Genomic DNA, 19,565 nt, shown 5'->3' with positions numbered 1-19,565 from the left:
CAGTATGGCCCTTTTAATGGGAAAGCTGGGATAACAGAAATAATCTATAGATTTGTGTTATATAGACAATAAAACATATACCTTTGTAGCACGGCAGCATTTAAGCAATCATAGGAGTTATTTGTTGCCTCGTATATTACAGAGCAATAGAGATTTAAGGGCTAATGCTCATGGAGGCAAAGGATACAAAGCAATAAACAGCTTTGGAGGTTGGTTAGACGCCAAGTGAAGCCAGGACTGCAGCACCATAAACATTATTCCTACTGTGACAAGATATGGAGGTACAAGAAGCTGCTCTCAATTCCACTACAAGTAGGATGCTGCTGTGTTCTTTTTTTTTTTTTTTAAGATGAGGTCTTATTTAACCCAGACTGACCTCAAATTTTCTGTACAACTGAAGGCCCTGGAGGTCTGTGTACTCTAGGAGAAAAGAAGATCTTGAGAGTAAATACCTGGGGTCACATTGGACAGAGAAATAATTATTTCCCCAAATGACAGGATTGTTAAGCATAGTTAATCACATCAGAAACTTCTCAGTGGAATGCTGTCTTCAGAGGAAATGTCCTGTTCTTCAGAAACAACCTACATAATAAACAGATATAACCAAGCTTCTACTTGAAGACTTGATAATTATTTCCATTTAAATCTGCATAATTTGATAGCTAGGCTAACTTAATCAGCCAGCTCCAGGTCCCAGTGGGAAATCCTTGATCAAGTTGTTGAACACACAAACTCAAAGTGGCTGCAACTGCCTGTTCAAGATCTGCACAAGATTAAGCCATTCAAATTTCCAGAATGGATGGGAGAGGTGGCTCAATGAAGTTCCACTCCTAGCTGAGGAACTACTGGCAACTGATGGCTTCCAGGGTTGGGAGAATCTGTCTTTAAGAATGTGGCTCTCAAAGGCTATCCATGCTTTAGTAGACAGACCTACAACCATAAATCTAGAAAACAGTAAGTAGACTTGGTGCATTCAAGGGGGGAAAACACATCTGAAGTTAGGAGGGAAGGGTGTAGGGTATGAAATGAAGAGAAGAGAAATGAAAGGCTAGATCTGATTAAAATACATTACATGTATTATAAAATTACCAATTAAAAAATACAGAGATGGATGATAGATTCCAGGGAATGATACCCAAGATTTGCCTTCATTTGCACATATCCACGAATGCACATATATACACACACATACATATGCATGCATGCCCCCATCTCTCTCTCTCTCTCTCTCTCTCTCTCTCTCTCTCTCTCTCTCTCTCTCTCTCTCTCACACACACACACACACACACACACACAAAAGATAGTTATCTAACTGCACAGGAAATAACATCTCAAATTTAGGATTCTGATAATAGGAAGTATATACACTTGCTTCCATTCAATTGGCCTCATAACAGACCGTGAAGTAAAAGTGACACCCCAAATAGTAAAAACTTACAGGATTAAGCAGGGTATGATGATCTATACATGTATTCGAAGCTACTCGGGAGGCTGAGGCAAGAGGATTACTTGAGCTCAGGAGTTTTAGATTAACAATACAATGAAGACCCGTCTTAAAAAAGTTTTTTTTCCTACAAGACTTTCTAGATTCTTCACCAATCATATCTCTACTATTTTAACAAAAACACAAAGGCAAAGCCATTTTTAAATTACTTTTTTTTTTTTTTTTTTGAGATAGGGTTTCTTAGTGTAACACTGGCTGGCCTGAAACTCACTCTATAGACAAGGCTGGCCTTGAACTCAAAGATCCACCTGCCTCTAACTCGAGTGCTGGTATTAAAGGTGTGCCCCACTTTTAGGGTTTTGTTAAAAACATTAGGGTTCTTTTAAACCCTAATGTTTTTAACAGAAGGGGTTTTTGTTTATTTGTTTGTTTTTGGTTGTTTTTTTCTTTTCAATTGGAGATTGGACTTGGGTCTCATTTTTTTCCCTCAAACCTTTTAAGACTTAGCTTTAATTTTCATGTGTATATGCATATGAATGTGTCAGATTCTCCAGAGCTGAAGTTACAGGTGATTGTGAGTCACCATTTGGGAGCTGGGAATCAAACTCAGGTCCTCTGCAAAAGCAACACCTCCTCTTAACTGCTGAACCATCTCTCCAGCCCCTAAAGCAGGGTTTCATGAATGTTAGGCAAGCTCTCTGACACAGAGCTACAGCCCAGGCCTTTTATGTTTTGAGACAGGGTCTCAGAAAGTTGCTTAGGCTGTCCTTGAACTTGTGATCCTCTTTTTGTAGTTTACCAGATGGCTGGGATTTCAGGTGTGTTTAAGTGCATTGGGCTCTTAAATAGGTGCTACCTCATAATTGCTTCAAAAGCCCACACAACTTGGTTCACCTACGCCTCAGTTAAATGGGTATCAAGGGAACCCATTCTCAGGAGGCAGCTCAGCTCAATGACTGCGTGTACCACATTCCACAGAGAGGTTTTACCAGGAGTATTGTTCTTCCCAAGTTCTCCTTCATGAAGGTGATGAGGCCTCAAGAGAAACAGTCTCAATAGAACAAGAAAAATAAAAGGACTAAAAAGCGTATCATCTGTGTTTTAACACAAGAATGCAGACAGCACAACCTTTGGTAGCCATTTTTTTAAAGTACATGTAGTTTATTTAGAACTCAGCTGTGTCACATCAGACTGTTGGGAAGTAAATCATGAACATAGTCCAAAAATAACAACCATTAAAAACCTAGCAACCAAAACATGTTTGCGTATCCATTGAATGCCTGGTGGTTTTGATTATATAGTGGAGGGTATAATCTACTAGTCTATTTTAAGTAAATTTCCCTTTTACAGTCCCTTAATATTGAACTACAGGAAGATTTCTGAGTTTAAAGATACATATGTTAGAGTCTACACAGATCTAGATACAGAAACAAAGCCGAATTCCCATAGTTCTCTGTGATTGCTTCCCCCCCCCCCCAGCTGAAGCCTGAACCCAGAGTCTTACATAAATGCTTGCACATTTACTGAGCTAAATCTCCAACCAAACAATTTTTAAAAAGATTTAACAAGGAATCTTACATGCATGAATGTTTTGTCCGTACACATGTCTGTGCTCTGTATGCATGCAGTTCCTATGAGGTCAGAAGTGTGTGTTGGATCCCCTGGAATTGAGTTATAGACCTTTGTGAGCTGCCAAATGTGGGTACTCAGAATCAAACCTTTTGGTCCTCTGCAAGATCAACAGTGCTCTTAACCTCTGAGTCAACTCTTTCTTACCACTGATTTTTGAGTCTTCTCTAATAATGGGTCCTAAATCATGCCTTCCAGAGGTTAGACTAACATGATTCCTTCCTGGGATTTACTTTTTTGTTTCCACCACTTTTGAACAAATAATTTGAGTTAATACCAAGCAGAGTACAAGCAACTCAAAGGTCTCTGGGTGGTTCTAGAATGAAAACTCCCAAGGTCTAAGGAAGTAGACTGGTTGGCTTTACCAAATTTGTATCTTCTGCCACATTTTCTCTATTTCACATAGCATAAGCTAATCACATGTATCTGTTGAAAGCCTACTCCAGAGCTATTTGTTACCAGATCTCAGAAGAAATCTAAAAAAGGACTAAATATAGCTGGAGAACTATAATCTTTAGTAAAACAATTTCTGATATACAAAAAAGGTAAAGTCACATTGCCACCAAACCTTTAAGTTGGAGCTTTCTATCCTGTTAAAGACATAATGGTGTCCTCAAGCTTCAAGTTCCAAGTTCAGCTCCCCACTCATGGGGAAAGCTTTCCAAATCTGAGCCAGACATTACAGTGAACCAACACACAATTCAGAAATATGGGAACGACTCACAGAGAAAAGTCAAAGTAAAAAAGGAGTTTTAATTAATTAATTAATTTTTTTTTTTGAGATAGGATTTCTCTGTATAATCCTGGCTGTCCTGGAACTTGCTCAGTAGATCAGGTTGGCCTCAAACTCACACAGATCCATCTGCCTCAGCCTCCTAAGTGCTGGGACTAAAGGAATGCACCACCACTTCTGGGCATTTTAAATTTTTTAAAATCTATTTATTTATTATTATTATGTCTGTGTTTATGATATGTGTGCAAGTGTGGGCACACACATGCCAGAGTACGCATGTGGAGGTCAGAGGATAGTTTTTAAGAGTCCACTCTCTCTTTTCAACCTTCCACCATGGGATCTGATATCAAATCAGGTTATCAGGCTTGTGGAGCAAGCACTTTTGCCCTTTCAAACTGCTTTGGCCCCACCCCACAAAGATTATTTTTCCTCTGCTTCTGGGTGCTGTTATTAAGTGTGCACTCCCATGTCTGGCTCACAAACTTTTTTGTTTGTTTGTAAGATAAGGTTCCATGTAGCCTGGGCTGGCCAGGAATGGTGGCACACACCTTTAAGGTGAATCTTTATGAATTTGAGGCCAGCCTGGTCTACACAGAGAGTTCCAGGCCATCCAGGGCTACAGAGTGAGATCTTGTCTTTAAAAAAAAAAAAAAAAAGTCAAATAAACTCACCCAAGTTCAGATTTTCCAAACAGCACAGTGTATTACTAAGTATCAGCTGCAGAGTGATACACAGCTAGCAAGTTCATACACACACATTTGAAGAGGTCATTTTACATGCTATTTTAATAATGCTTTTGAAAATGCAAAGACACCTATATGTATCTTAAAATTTTTAACATGGAAGAGAAAATACCCTAGGATCCTGAACCCTGCAGGAAACAATGATTTTTAAGTGTCTTATCAGAAATTTTCATCATTATTTGAAATCTGGGGTCCTCTCCCTATTTCTTGTACTACCACCATCTCATCTACCTCTCAAATTCCAGTTCCTAGACACATCTGGGACTTAGCTCCTCTTGTTTAAGTATTGACAATACATAACAGAACCAATCTGCAATCTCACATACCACCAGTAAGTGTCACTGGACAGTTACATGACATATTCCTAACTGATTATAGTTCAGGTTCTATAAAATGAAAGCAAATAAAACTTTAATTCATTTTTTCCTCATCATTTGTGGAAGCATTAGAAAAAACCTAGGGAAAAAGGTTAAATATAAAATGAAAAGCAAGGCAATTGCAACAAGATTATTTTATAGAAAAGAAGTATATGAAACACATCTGACATGTAATGCACACACATGCAAACAATTACATAGGAGCTTACATATAGAACAGACCACATCACAGTATCAGGACATGGGAAATGTTTGTAGAATACTATTGGATCTCAAGTTCTATGTTGGATTTGTCTGTCAATGACTTAGCTGTTAGGATTTTTCTGGCTCAACAATCAAAAGAAACAATTCTTTTTATGTGAGAAATCTACAGAGTCTCTGAAACTGGAGGCCTATAATAAATGGGAACATTCTTAGCTGACTCTCTTTTAGATACATGAAGGTCAAGAAGGTATTTCTAAACTTGCTTTGTGCTTAGATGGACAGCTCTAGAAAGGAAGAGAGAGTAACATGTATTGTTTAACACTGTGTGTTGGAAAGCAAACATCAGTAGAATAACAAGATGGAAGAAAGCAAGGCAGATTTCATTACAGTGGAGTTAGTGCCTACACTTCCTCATAACTTGGATTTACACGCTGCAAATCCTGTGATCTGATTACCTCCAGTGATCACGTAAAATACCGGCTTTAAACTCTTTGCCTTAGTGATAAAACAGCCACTTTGATTCACAACAAGACATTCACAATAAAGTATATTGTAAACGTACCTGTCCACAGCCTGGGGCACTGCACACAAACGGTCTGTCGTCTCCCATATTTCATAAAGCTGAGCAGAGCTGGGGAGGGGAGTAGGGGAAAAGTTATGTTAAATACGCTGGAGAAAAAAAATACGCTTCAAAAATATCAAGCCTAGAAACAGGTGTTCCGAGCCTGCCATCTATCCTCGCTGTAAACACAGGCTACTTTGAGACCCATTAGACAGGTGGCATATGATCTACTGTGCCTCAATTGAAACTTTTAATTAGGAAAATTCAGACTTAAATAGTCAAGGAATTTTAAGCCTTTGCTGGGTTTCCCTCTCTCTGCTACAGTATATAACATATTTCTCCAGTCTACTGAATTACAACCAGTGCAGCTCTCTATGTCAATAAATTCACTGAGCGCTCAATGCGGAAGCCATATTTTTGAACTAGAGAAGACCAAAATTTGTCATTTAATTAATTAAGGGATTATAGGAGGGGTGCTCCATTTTACAGGGCTATAATCTGGCTCCCTGGTGTATAAACTATGAGACTGTTGGCAAGGGTCGTTTATCCCAGATTATTGCCAAAGAAAACAAAGCACCCATCCTATTGGACTACATGGGAAATGATTTTCATTAATAAAAAATAAAAATAAAAACTTCCCCTCCCCACTGGGAGCCTCCTTCTCCTCCCCCCAGCAATTGTCTGTTGCAAATGAAGAAATATCAGTGCCCCTCCCCCCTCTGATTCTATTTATGGCTAGGTTTTTAAAAGCAGCAATAAAACAAATGTCGACTCTTTGGAGGTTTACTGGGTGAATATGTTCCGGCTGTTTGTGCAGCTCTTAGCCAGAGTTCTTGGGCTGCTCTGCTACAGCCAACAGATGTGCGCTGCTGCAGGGGATAAAAAAATGCACTTAATGGCACCACTATTCCCTCTATTTCTCTGAAGAATTTAACAAAATTTATATTGCTTTTTATATTAACCCTTAAAATGTCTCCCAAATTATTTGTAAAAAACAAGTACAATCTGAATGTATTGAGAAAATTTCTCATATTCCAACTAAGAATAAAAACCAGGCAGAGATGAATAATGATCAGAAATGCAAATCACAGTAAAAATATCCCTAAGAAATAAACAGTATTTTGGAAAGGTCAAAGAGAAAGCTGGGAGGAAGGATAAAAGTAGTCTTGTAGAACAAGGTGCTAGGGACATTGTCATACAACCATCCACGCCACTATGTGAACAAGGAGAGGTAAGTGAGGAATGACTGTTGGAATATGTCCGGAAACAACCTCAGAACTGTAACCAAATCTCAAATTTTATATTGGAGATAAACCAAAATGTCAGGTCAATCTCAGTGAGACCTGCATTAAAATAAAATGTTAACATGCTAGAATTAATCTAGTAACCAGAAAATCATGCTTAAAATGGAGGGCAACGACGTAATATTCCTCCTATTCTCTTAGGATTTATTTTTAGGTAAGAAACCAGTATTTCTGGTTGTCTAATCAGTAATTCCACAGCTAATCGGTGTTTAAAAGTGTGAGGTGCCCCATAAAATAGAAGGGGCTGCTTGGTCATTTTTCAATGTGATAGGAACATGGTCTAACTATGAAGGAAGCTGATGCTTCAGTCCTATTGTAATGGAATAGACTGTGTATGTACATACGTATACACAGATTTATATCACAGTTAGCAAGGATAAATTGCTTCAATAAATTCTGTTCCTAGGAGAGGCCAGCTCAAGCTGCTGATTGGGTACTGGGAAATGAGAGCTTCACTCTTCCTCACATAGCCCCAGGACAACATGGTTTTCTGGATTGTTTGTTTAAGTAAAATTTAAAAAAAAAAAACAAATAAATTATTTTTTAGTACTTTCTAGAACCACAACACAATATCAAAAATAGGTAAGTAAAAGCAAATAAATATAAAAACTATGGTCATTGTGGCTGAAAACTCAGATATCTCTGAAGAGCAAATCATTTGCCTATGAGAATTCCTAACTGCTGTGTGACAGACAATTTCACTTCTAGCTCCAGAGCCTGTTTTCCTAACATATCACAAGACTAAAGCTTGGCTTTCAGGGTCTCTATGTCTATCAAGGCAGAAGTGGGCCCAAGGATAAGGGAGAAGTCCTCTCTCTTAAACTGATTCTACCTCGCACTTAGGGCAAAATTTCCTCCATTAGTGATTATCAGAAGACAGAGTTCTTTCTGGTAAGATAGGGGAGTAGAGAGTGATTACATAAATTTGGGAACAATTTTCCTTAAGCCACAAGTTTCAAACCTTCAAAAATGAGGATAACTATAATTTGGAATCTCTAATAAGAATATGATATGAAAACAAAATGTGTCTTATTAAAAAAGAAAAAGAGGACTTTGGGAGAAAAAGCATTGGCATCTAACAGACGTAAGCTTTCAACAGTCTTGATTGTTAAACTGGCAGCCACTAATAGGATTTCCTGCTTCCGTCCCAATTTGTAAGCCTTTGTTTCTACCATTTTTACCAAACAAGATCACAATGGGAGGAAGATGTCTTTCTTAAGTGCCTGGTTATACTTAAGTCATCCCGTTATTCTAATGTCCCTTGTCATTGCCATCATTTCTGCATTCAAGAAAATATAATTATTTAGCAATTAGAATAATCTTTCTCCCTATTTAAAAAAATCCACTCACACTTTCTTAATTATTCCTTCATTCTCCGTCTGCTACATCCGTGGCACACAAAGAATGCTTCTGGTTATTTCTATGTGAAAAACAAACAAAAAAAAAAAAAAAAACCACACTTCTATCACATAAGCAGAGGAAGACAAAAAATGAAATCCTGAATGATGCTGATGCCACTCAATGTGAATTTACGTCACCGCTCATCTGTAACTCTACTGCTTGACAAATAGACCATATGTCTAGGATCGGCACAGTTTGCTGTCTCCTTTCCTGATCTATTTTTCATGATAAAATATAAGAACTCTATAGGGCTAAACAATAAATGATGAGAAAAATAAACAAATTAAGAGATACTACCAGGAATAAGTGAGATGCTTTCTGAAAGAATCTTAGGACAAGAAAACAAAGATGCATTAGAAGGTTGTCCTTAGAGGCCCATGTCTACAGGGAAAAAGGCTCGTGTGTTCAAAGCAACCAGGAGGTATAAATGATACGGTGAGGGTCTGTCTGAAAGTGAGACTGATATGAATGCTGGGAGACAAGAAAACTCAAGGTTCAGGGCCAGTGAAATGGTTCAGCAAATAGAACCATTTGGTCTGAACTCAATCCCTAAATCCCAAGGTAGAAGAACCAACTTCTGAGACCTATGCAGAGCATTGACATCCACACATACTAATAAAAATACTAAAAAGCCATGGCTTAGAGAATTACATTTTTATAATATTTTATTTGTATGTTTGTTCATGTGTGTGTGTGTGTGTGTGTGTTTGCATATTAATACACATGCTCTAAGAGACCAGAGGAATTAAATTCCCTGGTAGGTGGAGGGACAATCGGTGTGAGCCACCCAACATGGGTACTGAGATCTTTACATAGTAAAATGTTTGTCATAATAATATTTATGATTAAAAAAAAGAATAGAAATTAAGTGCAGAAGAAAAATATAAATTAAGATGCTACATGACAACAGACTTTATTTAAGGTGTTTAGAATAACATTTTGAAAACTACTTAGACTGGAGAGATGGCTCAGTGGTTAAGAGCACTGCCTGCTCTTCCAGAGGTCCTGAATTCAATTCCCAGCAACCACACAGTGGCTCACAACCATCTGTAATGGATCCAATGCCCTCTTCTGGTGTGTCTGAAGATAGCTACAGTGTACTCATATAAATAACATAAATCAATTTTAGAAAACTACATGACATGAGAAAGCAGTATTCATTAAATGAAAAAAATATAAAATTATGGGGCCAGGGAGATGATTTGGCAGGTAAAAGTGTTTGTCACACAAACCTGACAACTTGAGTTCAATCCCTGGATCCATAGAAATGAAGGGCAGAGTACATCTATAATCCTATTCTACTATAAGGTGGGAGGCAACACCAAGGATCTACCAGATTGGTTCAAAGGCCAACTAGCCTGGAGGAAACAGATTCAATAAGAGACTCAGCCTCAACAAGGTGGAAGGTAAACCCTGACTCTGGGAAGGATACTCTGACTTCCTGTAAGTAGAAATGCTGGGGCATACAAGTCCTGGCACTCACATTTACACACAAAATGAATAAAAATTTAGATAAATTGATAAAATTTCATTTGCACTGTAATTCCAAATCTGTAAAAAGAAGCAAGCAAATTTCATAAAGATCTTAAAAAGCTAAATGATGTGGACTGGAAGGATGGCTCAGTCAATAAGCACACTAGTTTGCAGAGGTCCTGGGTTCAGTTCCCAGCACCCATAGGTCACCTCACAACCTCCATAACCCTAGTTCTAAAGTCTGACACCTTCTTCAGAATTCCTCAGGCAATAGGCACACATGCACATGGTATACAAACATACACACTCATTCATATAAAATAAACAATTCTTTAAAAAAGATGAAAAAAATCAATACTAAAACGAGTACAAAATGAATTATCATTATGTCTAAGATAACTGTATTCTAGATTTCCTCACTTTCTTTGTACTTTAGTGTTCTCAAGTCTATAATTTTCAGAAAATTCTTTTAAAAATATCAAAAATAAAATGTATGGACTTACAAGTGCTTACCATCCAAGCCAAATGACTTTTTTTGAGTTTGAAGCCCAGAACGCACATAAAGGTGGAAGGAGAGAATCAATTTCATAAAACTGTTTTCAGACTTCCACATGTATACCTTGGCATATGTGCCCCCTAAACATATAGCATATGTACACACAATATTAATAAGTGAAATAAATTTACATGCATATAAAGTAACCTAAGAAAAGAGTACTGATCTCTAAAGTGCTGATCATATGAAGTTCTATAAAGCATTAATAGTAACTGAAAAAATAAACTCAACAAGGACCATGAAAAAAATCTAAAATTATATACTACCAGTTTCATACAGAAAGCAGGCTTAGTGGGATAGCCAAGCAGTTCCAGCTTCTTCCTTATTCCTGTCCAGAGTTCATTTTCAGAAACCCTGGCAAGAAATATTATTTGTAGTAATAACCAATCAGAGATGATTAGAAACTGAAGCTGCCTGGTGGTGACACAGGCCTTTAATCTCAGCACTCAGAAGGCTGAAGTAGGTAGATCTCTGAGTTTGAGGCCAGTCTGATCTACAGAACAAGTTCCAGGATAGCCAGGGCTACACTTAGAAATCCTGTTTGGAAAAAAAGAAAGAAAGAAGGCAGGCAGACAAACAGAAAAAAGAAATAATTAGAGACTGTTTCTAACATACATCTCTAAGGAAATGAAAGGAGCTAAAACTAAGCCACATGGTACTGAGTATAATTTAGTTTAGCTTTAAACAAACTGGAAATTTTAAGACAGGCTTCAAGTCTACACCTCCATTCTTTTATGACAATATTACAAAAACGTATACATGCAAAAGGTTCTCTAAAAAAACATAATAGTATACTAACTTTGAAACTCTAGGGAATTTAGCTGTTAGAAAACAAAGTGTACAAACACAGACATTCTTGACCAGTCAACGGTCTTTTTAAAAATTACATTCTATACATATGTATATCATACATATATACATCCATACATATATGTGCACACACACACACACACTCACATATGCCACAATGTATGTGTGGTAGTCAGAGGACACGTTTTTGGGAGTCAGTTCTCTACCATTTGAGGATAGAACTCAGATTGCTAGGTTTGATAGCAAGTATCCTTTACCCATGGGGCCATCTTTCCAGATTCAATTTCAACAGTTTATTCTCCAAAAGGACACTCATAGATGCTCTGGTTTACATGGTATCTAGAAAACCACCTAAGGAAAAGATTCCTGTAAACATATAAACGGTGAAAATTAAAATGCAGGTTCTATGAACCTTAGAAAATAAAGTAGACTCAAGTTTTACTAGACAGTAGATTATTCAGAATTGAATTGGAAACTCAGTTTATTAATTCTGGGTTAATTTTCCATTGTATTATTTAGCATTACCATAGTTCAGCATACATTGTCTCACCAGTAGGTAAATCAACTGACCCAAAAGGATAATGTAAAACCACAGAACTACTATAATGTTAAACAAATCAGCCTTATTGTTTTATACCGAAGTCGGTTTTATACACACACACACACACACACACACACACACACACACACACACACACACATATGTATGTATGTATGAATGTATGTGTATGGAAGCAGTATATGTATGTCTTCATGTGGCATTCATGCATGTGTGTGGAAGCCAGACTTATGTGATAGAGAGCTCTGGGGATCTGCCAGTTCCCTCTGTCCATGTTGTCCCCCACACTCCCACCTAAGTAACCAATATGTGCTTCCTCACCTGGAGATTCACACTCAGGACCTCATGCTTACACAGCAGGTCCGATACCACATGAGCCATATTCCTAGGCTTTCCACGTGTTTCCCATTTGCTTGCTTGAGACAGGGTCTCCCTATTTTGTCCCAACTGGCCTCAAATTTGTAATCTGCCCTGTCTCTGCCTGGGATTACAGACTTGCACCACTACATCCTTCCTATACCAGGATTTTGTAAAATTCTTTGCTAAGAGGCTTCTGGAAAAAAACATGGAGTTATTTAAAAAATTGGCAAATAAGGAACAAAGATGTTGAAGCTAGTATAAATTCTAGTTATCTGTTCTCAGGTACTCCAAACAAAATGAGTAACAAAATGTTTTGTAACTTCTGAAAGTTGTGTGAAACTTGCCATGTTATATAACTACTTACAGCAGCAGTGTGTAGTTCAACACTGCAGCACCCAACAGGGTTTCTTATATGCTTAGTAAACAAAGAAGGTCTCCAGAAACATGAATCTGAGGACACATTCTTGATTTTTTTTCCTCTCCCTCCTTTCTTTTCATTTTTCCTTTTCAGGATTTCACTGTGTAGGACAAGCTGGTATGAACTTATCTGAAGCACACACTCAGCTCAAGCTCTTGCTCCTTCTGCCTCAGCCTCAACAAGTGCTAGGATGACAAACATACCCTATTATCTCAAGGCTTGACAAATCAAGGAAATTAAATACAACAGTTTTTCCTTACAGGAAAACATTCCAAGACTCACAGCACAGGAGTCCTAACTATAACAGCACCAACTGCTACAAACACTGCTTTTCCTGTATGTTCTGCAGCATGGCCAGAGGGCAAGAGGCAATCTTGGCCAGCCTGGAACTCACGATGTACATCAGGCTGGTCTCAAACTCTTATCTTCTTGACTCTCCTTTAAGGTTCTGGGTAAAGGGTAAAGGTGTGCATACCATAGCCAGCCTTTGATTTTGTTTTGCAACAAGGTCTCAAGTATCCCAGGTTGGCCTCAAATTTGCTATGGAGCCAAGGGTAATCTTGAACTTCTCATCCTCCTGAGTACTTTCATGTGGTGTTAGGTATAGAAACCAGGACATGCTAGGCAAGTATTCTACTAATTGAGCTAAATCCTCAGCTAATTCTTCAGCAGATAATGTCCTGTGCATCTTTTCAAACCTCTCACACTTTGAGAAGACTATTAAGTGAAATAAGGCTTACTTAATTTATATTTACATTGTAATACCATGGCAGACAACACAATACTTAAGGTAGCATGCAATATGGGTTTGAAGAGTGGGTTCCCAAAGGGATAATTCATGTCCCAGTGTCCTAAGAACGATGGAATAGGGCAGGCATAGACTTCCTCACACTATTAATAACAGCATGTGATTTAAAGATAGGGAATCATTTACTTCTGGAGTTTTCTTAATATTTTCAAATCTCAGTTGCTAGAGGTATCTGAAACATTAGAAATCAAAACTATTAAGAAGGAAACAGATACTGTACTGTTCCATTTCAAAATTAAGCATGTTTTAAATTCATAATCTAGCTATAGTATATATTAAATATTAGGAAACTTCAGCTCATGAGACAAATCTGTTAGTCCGCCCCCAACTTTGTATGGCCTGTAAGTCAAAAATAATTTTTTCAATGAAAAAGTATACCATATTTATTTTCTGGCTTTTGTCCCCTAATTCCAAAACACGTGGTTACATATCCTAACTAAAGAGAATATCAGAATTATACAGATAGATAAATATTAATTTCTTTTTTGTTTGAATTTCCACATTTTATATATTAGGTTTTTGGGGTTTTTTTGTTTTTGTTTTTGTTTTTGTTTTTGTTTTTTTTAAGTTAAGGGACTGGAATATGGCTCAGCAGTTAAGAGCATTTGTTGCTCTTGCAGAGGTCCTAGGTTCAGTACCCAGCCCCAACATGATAGCTCACAACCAGCTATGTCTCCAGTGCCAAAGGATCTGACAAAATCTTCTAAACTCCATGGGTACCAGACCTGCATATGATGCACATACATATATGCAGGAAAAATATTCAAATACATAAAATAAGTCTAAAACTAACTAAGGTAAGATAGCACAATAGTTTTTAAGCACTGCATAATCACTTGGGCACCTTGTAAAAGATTCAGATTCCTAGGCCTCTTAGATTGTTCCTGCTGGACTTCTTTGGCTGTAAAAGCAAGTTGCTTGGTTGGAGATAATGCTGTGTGAAAAAGCAAACAGGGCTGCCTTCAGGTTCCTGTCTTATAGACTAACTATCATAGCATCAGAAATGAAACTAAAACACTGTGTAAGTTTGACAACCTGAGTTCAATTCCTAGAACTCATAGTGGAAAGAACCTATTCCCCAAAGTTGTCCACTAACCTTCACAAATGCATTGCAATACATGCATGTACCTACACAACTTCATATAAATATATTTTAAAACCCAAAGCCAAAACTGAAGTGAGTATGTCTCTTTCTTACATACACACACATACACACAACCAAGTGGGGGTGTTATTGCTTGGAAACGTTGCTCAGTTGTAGATTATTTGCCTACCATTTAAAAAGTGCTAGATTCAATCACCAGCAACATACAAACTAAAATAAAGTTGTATATGATTTCAATGTGGCTAATGAGGCTTAACTAGGATGGACACCAGCACATTAAAAAATAAAACAGGGATGGATGTAGGTCAACTAGCAAAGTGCTTGCCTAGCATACAAAAAGCTCTGGGTTCAATCCCCATAAAACCACAAACCAGATGCAGTGGCTCAAGCTGGTGGCACAACCCTGAGAGGATAGAGCCAGGAGGAACAGAAAGTCCGTCCCCAGCTACATACATGGACTTGAGGATGGCCAGGGATCTCTAGGACTATCTAAAAATTTAATTAATTAAAAACCTTAGTATACCTTGGAAAATTCTGTTGACCACCATTTGAGAATCATTAAGCAAGCTTCTAATTCTTCCATTTGGAAAGCAGCTGTATTCTCAAGTCTGTAAATCAGCAGCTCCAAGTGGCCCCAGGATCACTTCTGGATCCCCAAAACCCTTTCAGAGGGCTCATGGCAGTTTAAAAAGAAATCACTTACAAGTAAAAGATCTATTTAAACAGCAAGACAGACCAACACATTTCAATGTAGCAGCATTAAAACTTCACAGAAGTGGTCTCAGGTCACACACTATAACTTTTAAGACATTAAACAAACCGTTTTCTAGATTTTGGTTCCATATCAAAGGAAGCTACCACTACCTAAAAGTAATCTTCCTATTTCTATATGTATGACCATATGTGTCAGATACTTAAAGTAAAACAATATATCTTAACAGACTGAATGCAGAAGCAGTTATGAGAAACTAGATGTTTTCTGTTAAACCAGATATTAAATTTGAAGCTTCTCCCTTAGCTTTTTGTATCTTTTTTTGTGTGTGTTATATAGTGTGTGCATATGCCACAGCATGCACATGGAGGCTGGAGGACAATTTTTAGTAGCCAGTTCTCTCCTTCCACTGTGTGGGTCCTGGGCACCTAACACTGGCTATCAAGCTTGTACGGTCGGCACCTTTATCAGTTGAACTATCTCCTCTCCTCTCTCCTTTTTGGAAATAGGTTTTCTCTGTTTGTAGCCCCAGCTGACCTGTTATTCGCTATGTAAATCCAGCTAACCTGAAATTCACAGAGATCTACCCTTTACTTTCTAAGTGCTGGAATTAAAAATGTATGCCACTGTGCCCAGCTTTTTCTTTTCTTTTTCTTTCTTTCTTTTTTTTTTTTTTTGGAGACAGTCTCTAGCCCAGGTTGTCCTCAAAATTTCTATGTAGTTGAACATGACCTTGAACTTCTGATCCTCCTGCCTTTACCTCCCAAGAGCAGGGATTACAAGTACATACCACCAATTTGGTTTATGCGGTGGTATGGAAGTAACCTAAGGCCTAATGGCACACTAAACAAGCACTTTACTGAGTTTCATCTTCAGCCTCATTCTTTTCCTGGTAATACAAATGTAATTACCTTGTTATAGTATAATGGGTTTACCATTATCTTTAAAATTATATTTTAGGGCTAGAGAGATGGCTCAGCAGTTAGGAGCACTGACTGTTCTTCCAGAGGTCTTGAGTTCAATTCCCAGCAACCACATAGTGGCTCAGAACCACCTGTAATGAGATCTGATGCCTTCTTCTGGTGTGTCTGAGGACAGCAACAGTGTACTAACATATATAAAATAAATCTTTTTTAAAAATTACATTTTAATCTCTAGTAAGTAAAAATATCAATAGATCTAAATTAAAACTGGAAAAAAAGTTTTGTTTTTTTTTAAATCATCAAAACTCTTTTTTTTGGAAGGAAGAAACTGAGACAAGATCTCATTTTGTAGCCCATGATGGCCTGGAACTTACTACATATCCCATGCTAGTCTTCTGCTCTTGTTTAGTCTCCCAGCATTACAGGCATGCAACATTAGTAACTTCTGAGAGTATAAATAGGTACTGCTAACCAAAGAGCATTCACAGGCTGGACTGAGGCCCCTGGCACATACATATGTAGCAGATGTATAACTCAGTCTCCATGAGGGTCCCCCTTGATAACTGAAGGGGGTGGGGGCTGGCCTTAAAGTTGTTGCCTGTCTGTGGGATCTGTTCCCCAACTGGGTTGCCTTGTCTGGCCTCAGTAGGAGAGGATGCAGAGACTTGATACAACAGGGTGGATGGCTACCCAGAGGGTCAGAGGAGAAGGGGATGAGATATGGGGGGAGAGACTCTTTGAGGGGGGCTGGGGGACAGTGATTGGGATGTTAAATACATACATACATACATACATACATACATAAATGGAGAAAAAAGTTACAGAAGTCCTCCAAGACAGTTCAGCAGGGAACTTGCCACCAAGCCAGACAATCTGAGTTCAATCTCCAGGACCCGAATGATGGAAGAAGAGAAATAACCCCCCTACCTCAGTTGTTATGGCATATACATACTAAATAAATTAAAATGTAGTTTAAAAAAACAGAATAGTGTAGTAACTAAGCAGAATAATCAACAGAATATTTAAGTTAATTTCTGTATTTGTATCTCAGACATAAAGGAACAGGTTTCAAAGACAGCCAGCTAAGTAGATCAAATAGTTTTTAGCAAATGACAGAAAACAGATGCCAGTAGAAATTAGGCTAAATCATAAGTTATGTAATAAATGGGCAATGCTTACAACCCATCTGGAAGCAGGTTTATAGAGGCCAACTACCTGACTCAAAAGTTTGTGTTTTTATTTAATTTTCAGACTTAAGTCTTTAAAAACGTTTATTTTATGTGTACACTTCTGTTTGTTTTTGTATGTCTGTGCTCCATGAGTCTAGAGTACCAGCAAAGATCAGAAGGGGTCACTGAACTCCCTGCCACCATGTAGGAACTGGGAATTGAACCCTAATCCTTTAACCACCAAGCCATTTCTCCAGCCCTAACTAGAAAATGTGAATAAGGGGGATGAAGAGCTATAACTTGTTAAAATGACAGGAGGTCCTGGTTATACATTCTTGGTCTACATAGCAAGTTCTGGATCAGTGAGGACTACATAGTGAGACTGTCTCAAACATAGTAATAATAAAATAAAATAAAATGACAGCAAAAAGCAGAAGTAAAAAATAGGCTGGATGTGATAGCATACACCTTTAATTCCAGCACTTTGAAGGCAGAAAAAGGCAGATCTCTTTAAATTCAAGGCCAGCCTTGTCTACATAGCAAGTCAGGCTATTCAGAGTTACAAGTTAAAACTGTCTAAAAAAGAGGAATGGTGTAAAGAACACTAACATACTTTATATCTCAATGTATATTTTGGTGTTTTTTTTTTTAATGTGGTATGATTTTTAAGAGAAATGTGTATAGTATTTTGCTTACATGAATACTTGTACACTATCTACATGCATGGTGCCCAAGGAAACCAGAAGAAGGCATCAGATCCCCTGGAACTGGAGTTATTGATGTAGTGAGCCATCTCCGTACTGGGAATTGAACCCAGGTCTGCCAGAAGAATAACCAATGCTCTTAACCACCAATCCATCTTTCCAGTCCCTAGTTTTAATTTTTTTTCCTGTGCTAAAGAGCAAACCCAGGGTTTTAATTATGCTCAGCAAACACTGTTGAACTATACTTTTAGTTCTCTCAATGTGCTTTTGAGGTAGAAGAATTCCTGGAAACCAGTGGGATATTAATAAAGAAAATGCAGAGTCAGGTGTGATGGCACAAGCCTATAATCCTATATGGAGGTGGAGCCAAGAGAATTATGAGTTTAATGCAAGACTGGGACACACAGAGAAACCCTTCCTCAAAACAAAGCAAACACACAGAGGAGACGGTTGGCTTGATAAAGGCATACTGCAGAAGCATGTGGACTTGAGTGCAGATCCTTAGCACCCACACAAAACAGAATGAGGCAATATATGTCTGTAACCAGAGTTCTGGGAGCATGGGGAAGGGGTTAAGACCAACAGATCCCTGGAGCTCATTGGCCAGCCAGTCTAGACAGCTGATGAATTCCAGTTTCAGTGAGACATATTCCTCCTCAGAAAATAAAATGGGAGGTAATAAAGGACATTAACCTTTGGCCTTCATATAAAAACACAAGAATACAAACATATACTACATATAGAGACACACACCCCAAACATACAAAAGTTTTGTTCTGTATAAGTATGGAAGCATTCCTGTTTCAATAAATAATAAACAAATAAAAGTTGTTTTGTTTTTCTGGTTATTTTCAGACAAAGTATGACCCCTAAAACAATAGTGATCAACACAGATTTTTTTTCCTTTTTTAGATATTTGTTTATTAGTGTATCTATTTGCAATAGTTTCAAGTATCCCATGCTACCCTCAAATTCATTACAAAAGCCTGCATTGGCCTCAAACTTCTAATCTTCCTACCTTTACCACCCAAGTACTGGGATAACAGGCATTATTACCACTTGGTGTTGGAGACCAAACCCAGGGCTGTATGCATGGTCAGCCATCACTCTACCAAGAGAACTACATTCCTAATGCCTCCCCCACTCCCTGTTTAGACAGGGCTTGTTATCTTTTCTAGACTAGTCTTTTCTAGACTAGTCTTGAACATGCATTCCTAGGAGCTGGAGAGATGTCTCAGTGGTTAAGAGCACTGAGTGCTCTTCCAGAGGTCCTGAGTTCAATTCCCAGCAACCACATGGTGGCTCACAACCATCTGTAATGAGATCTGATGCCCTCTTCTGGTGTGTCTGAAAACAGCTACAGTGTACTTCCATATAATAAATAAATAAATCTTTAAAAAAAAAAAAAAAGAACATGCATTCCTTTTGAAGCATCAGCTTCCCATGTAACTGGAATTATAGGCACGGACTACTGTGTCAGGTTCAAACACTGATCTTTAAGGACCAATTTAAAATTATTATGGATTTAGAAAAAAACAAACAAGGATGTCCTTGTCTTGTGGGGGGTTGTT

The 19,565-nt window shown here is 38.0% G+C and overlaps 1 protein-coding gene across 2 annotated transcripts in view; it reads right to left on the bottom strand.

Annotated features, from left to right (window-relative positions):
* LOC308437768 (cyclic AMP-dependent transcription factor ATF-7) overlaps positions 1–19,565 on the bottom strand; it is an 85,397-nt gene that overhangs the window by 54,491 nt on the left and 11,341 nt on the right. For both annotated transcript variants that reach the window (XM_080938922.1, XM_080938921.1), the window contains exon 2: positions 5,693–5,761. In XM_080938922.1, coding sequence (XP_080795048.1) covers positions 5,693–5,740 — 48 coding nt within the window. In that variant the 5' untranslated portion in view covers positions 5,741–5,761. The remainder of the gene's footprint in view (positions 1–5,692; positions 5,762–19,565) is intronic.

Source organism: Micromys minutus, assembly GCF_963924665.1.
Source record: "Micromys minutus genome assembly, chromosome: 27".
Classification (NCBI taxonomy): domain Eukaryota; kingdom Metazoa; phylum Chordata; class Mammalia; order Rodentia; family Muridae; genus Micromys; species Micromys minutus.
This window is presented reverse-complemented; position numbering and strand designations above follow the sequence as displayed.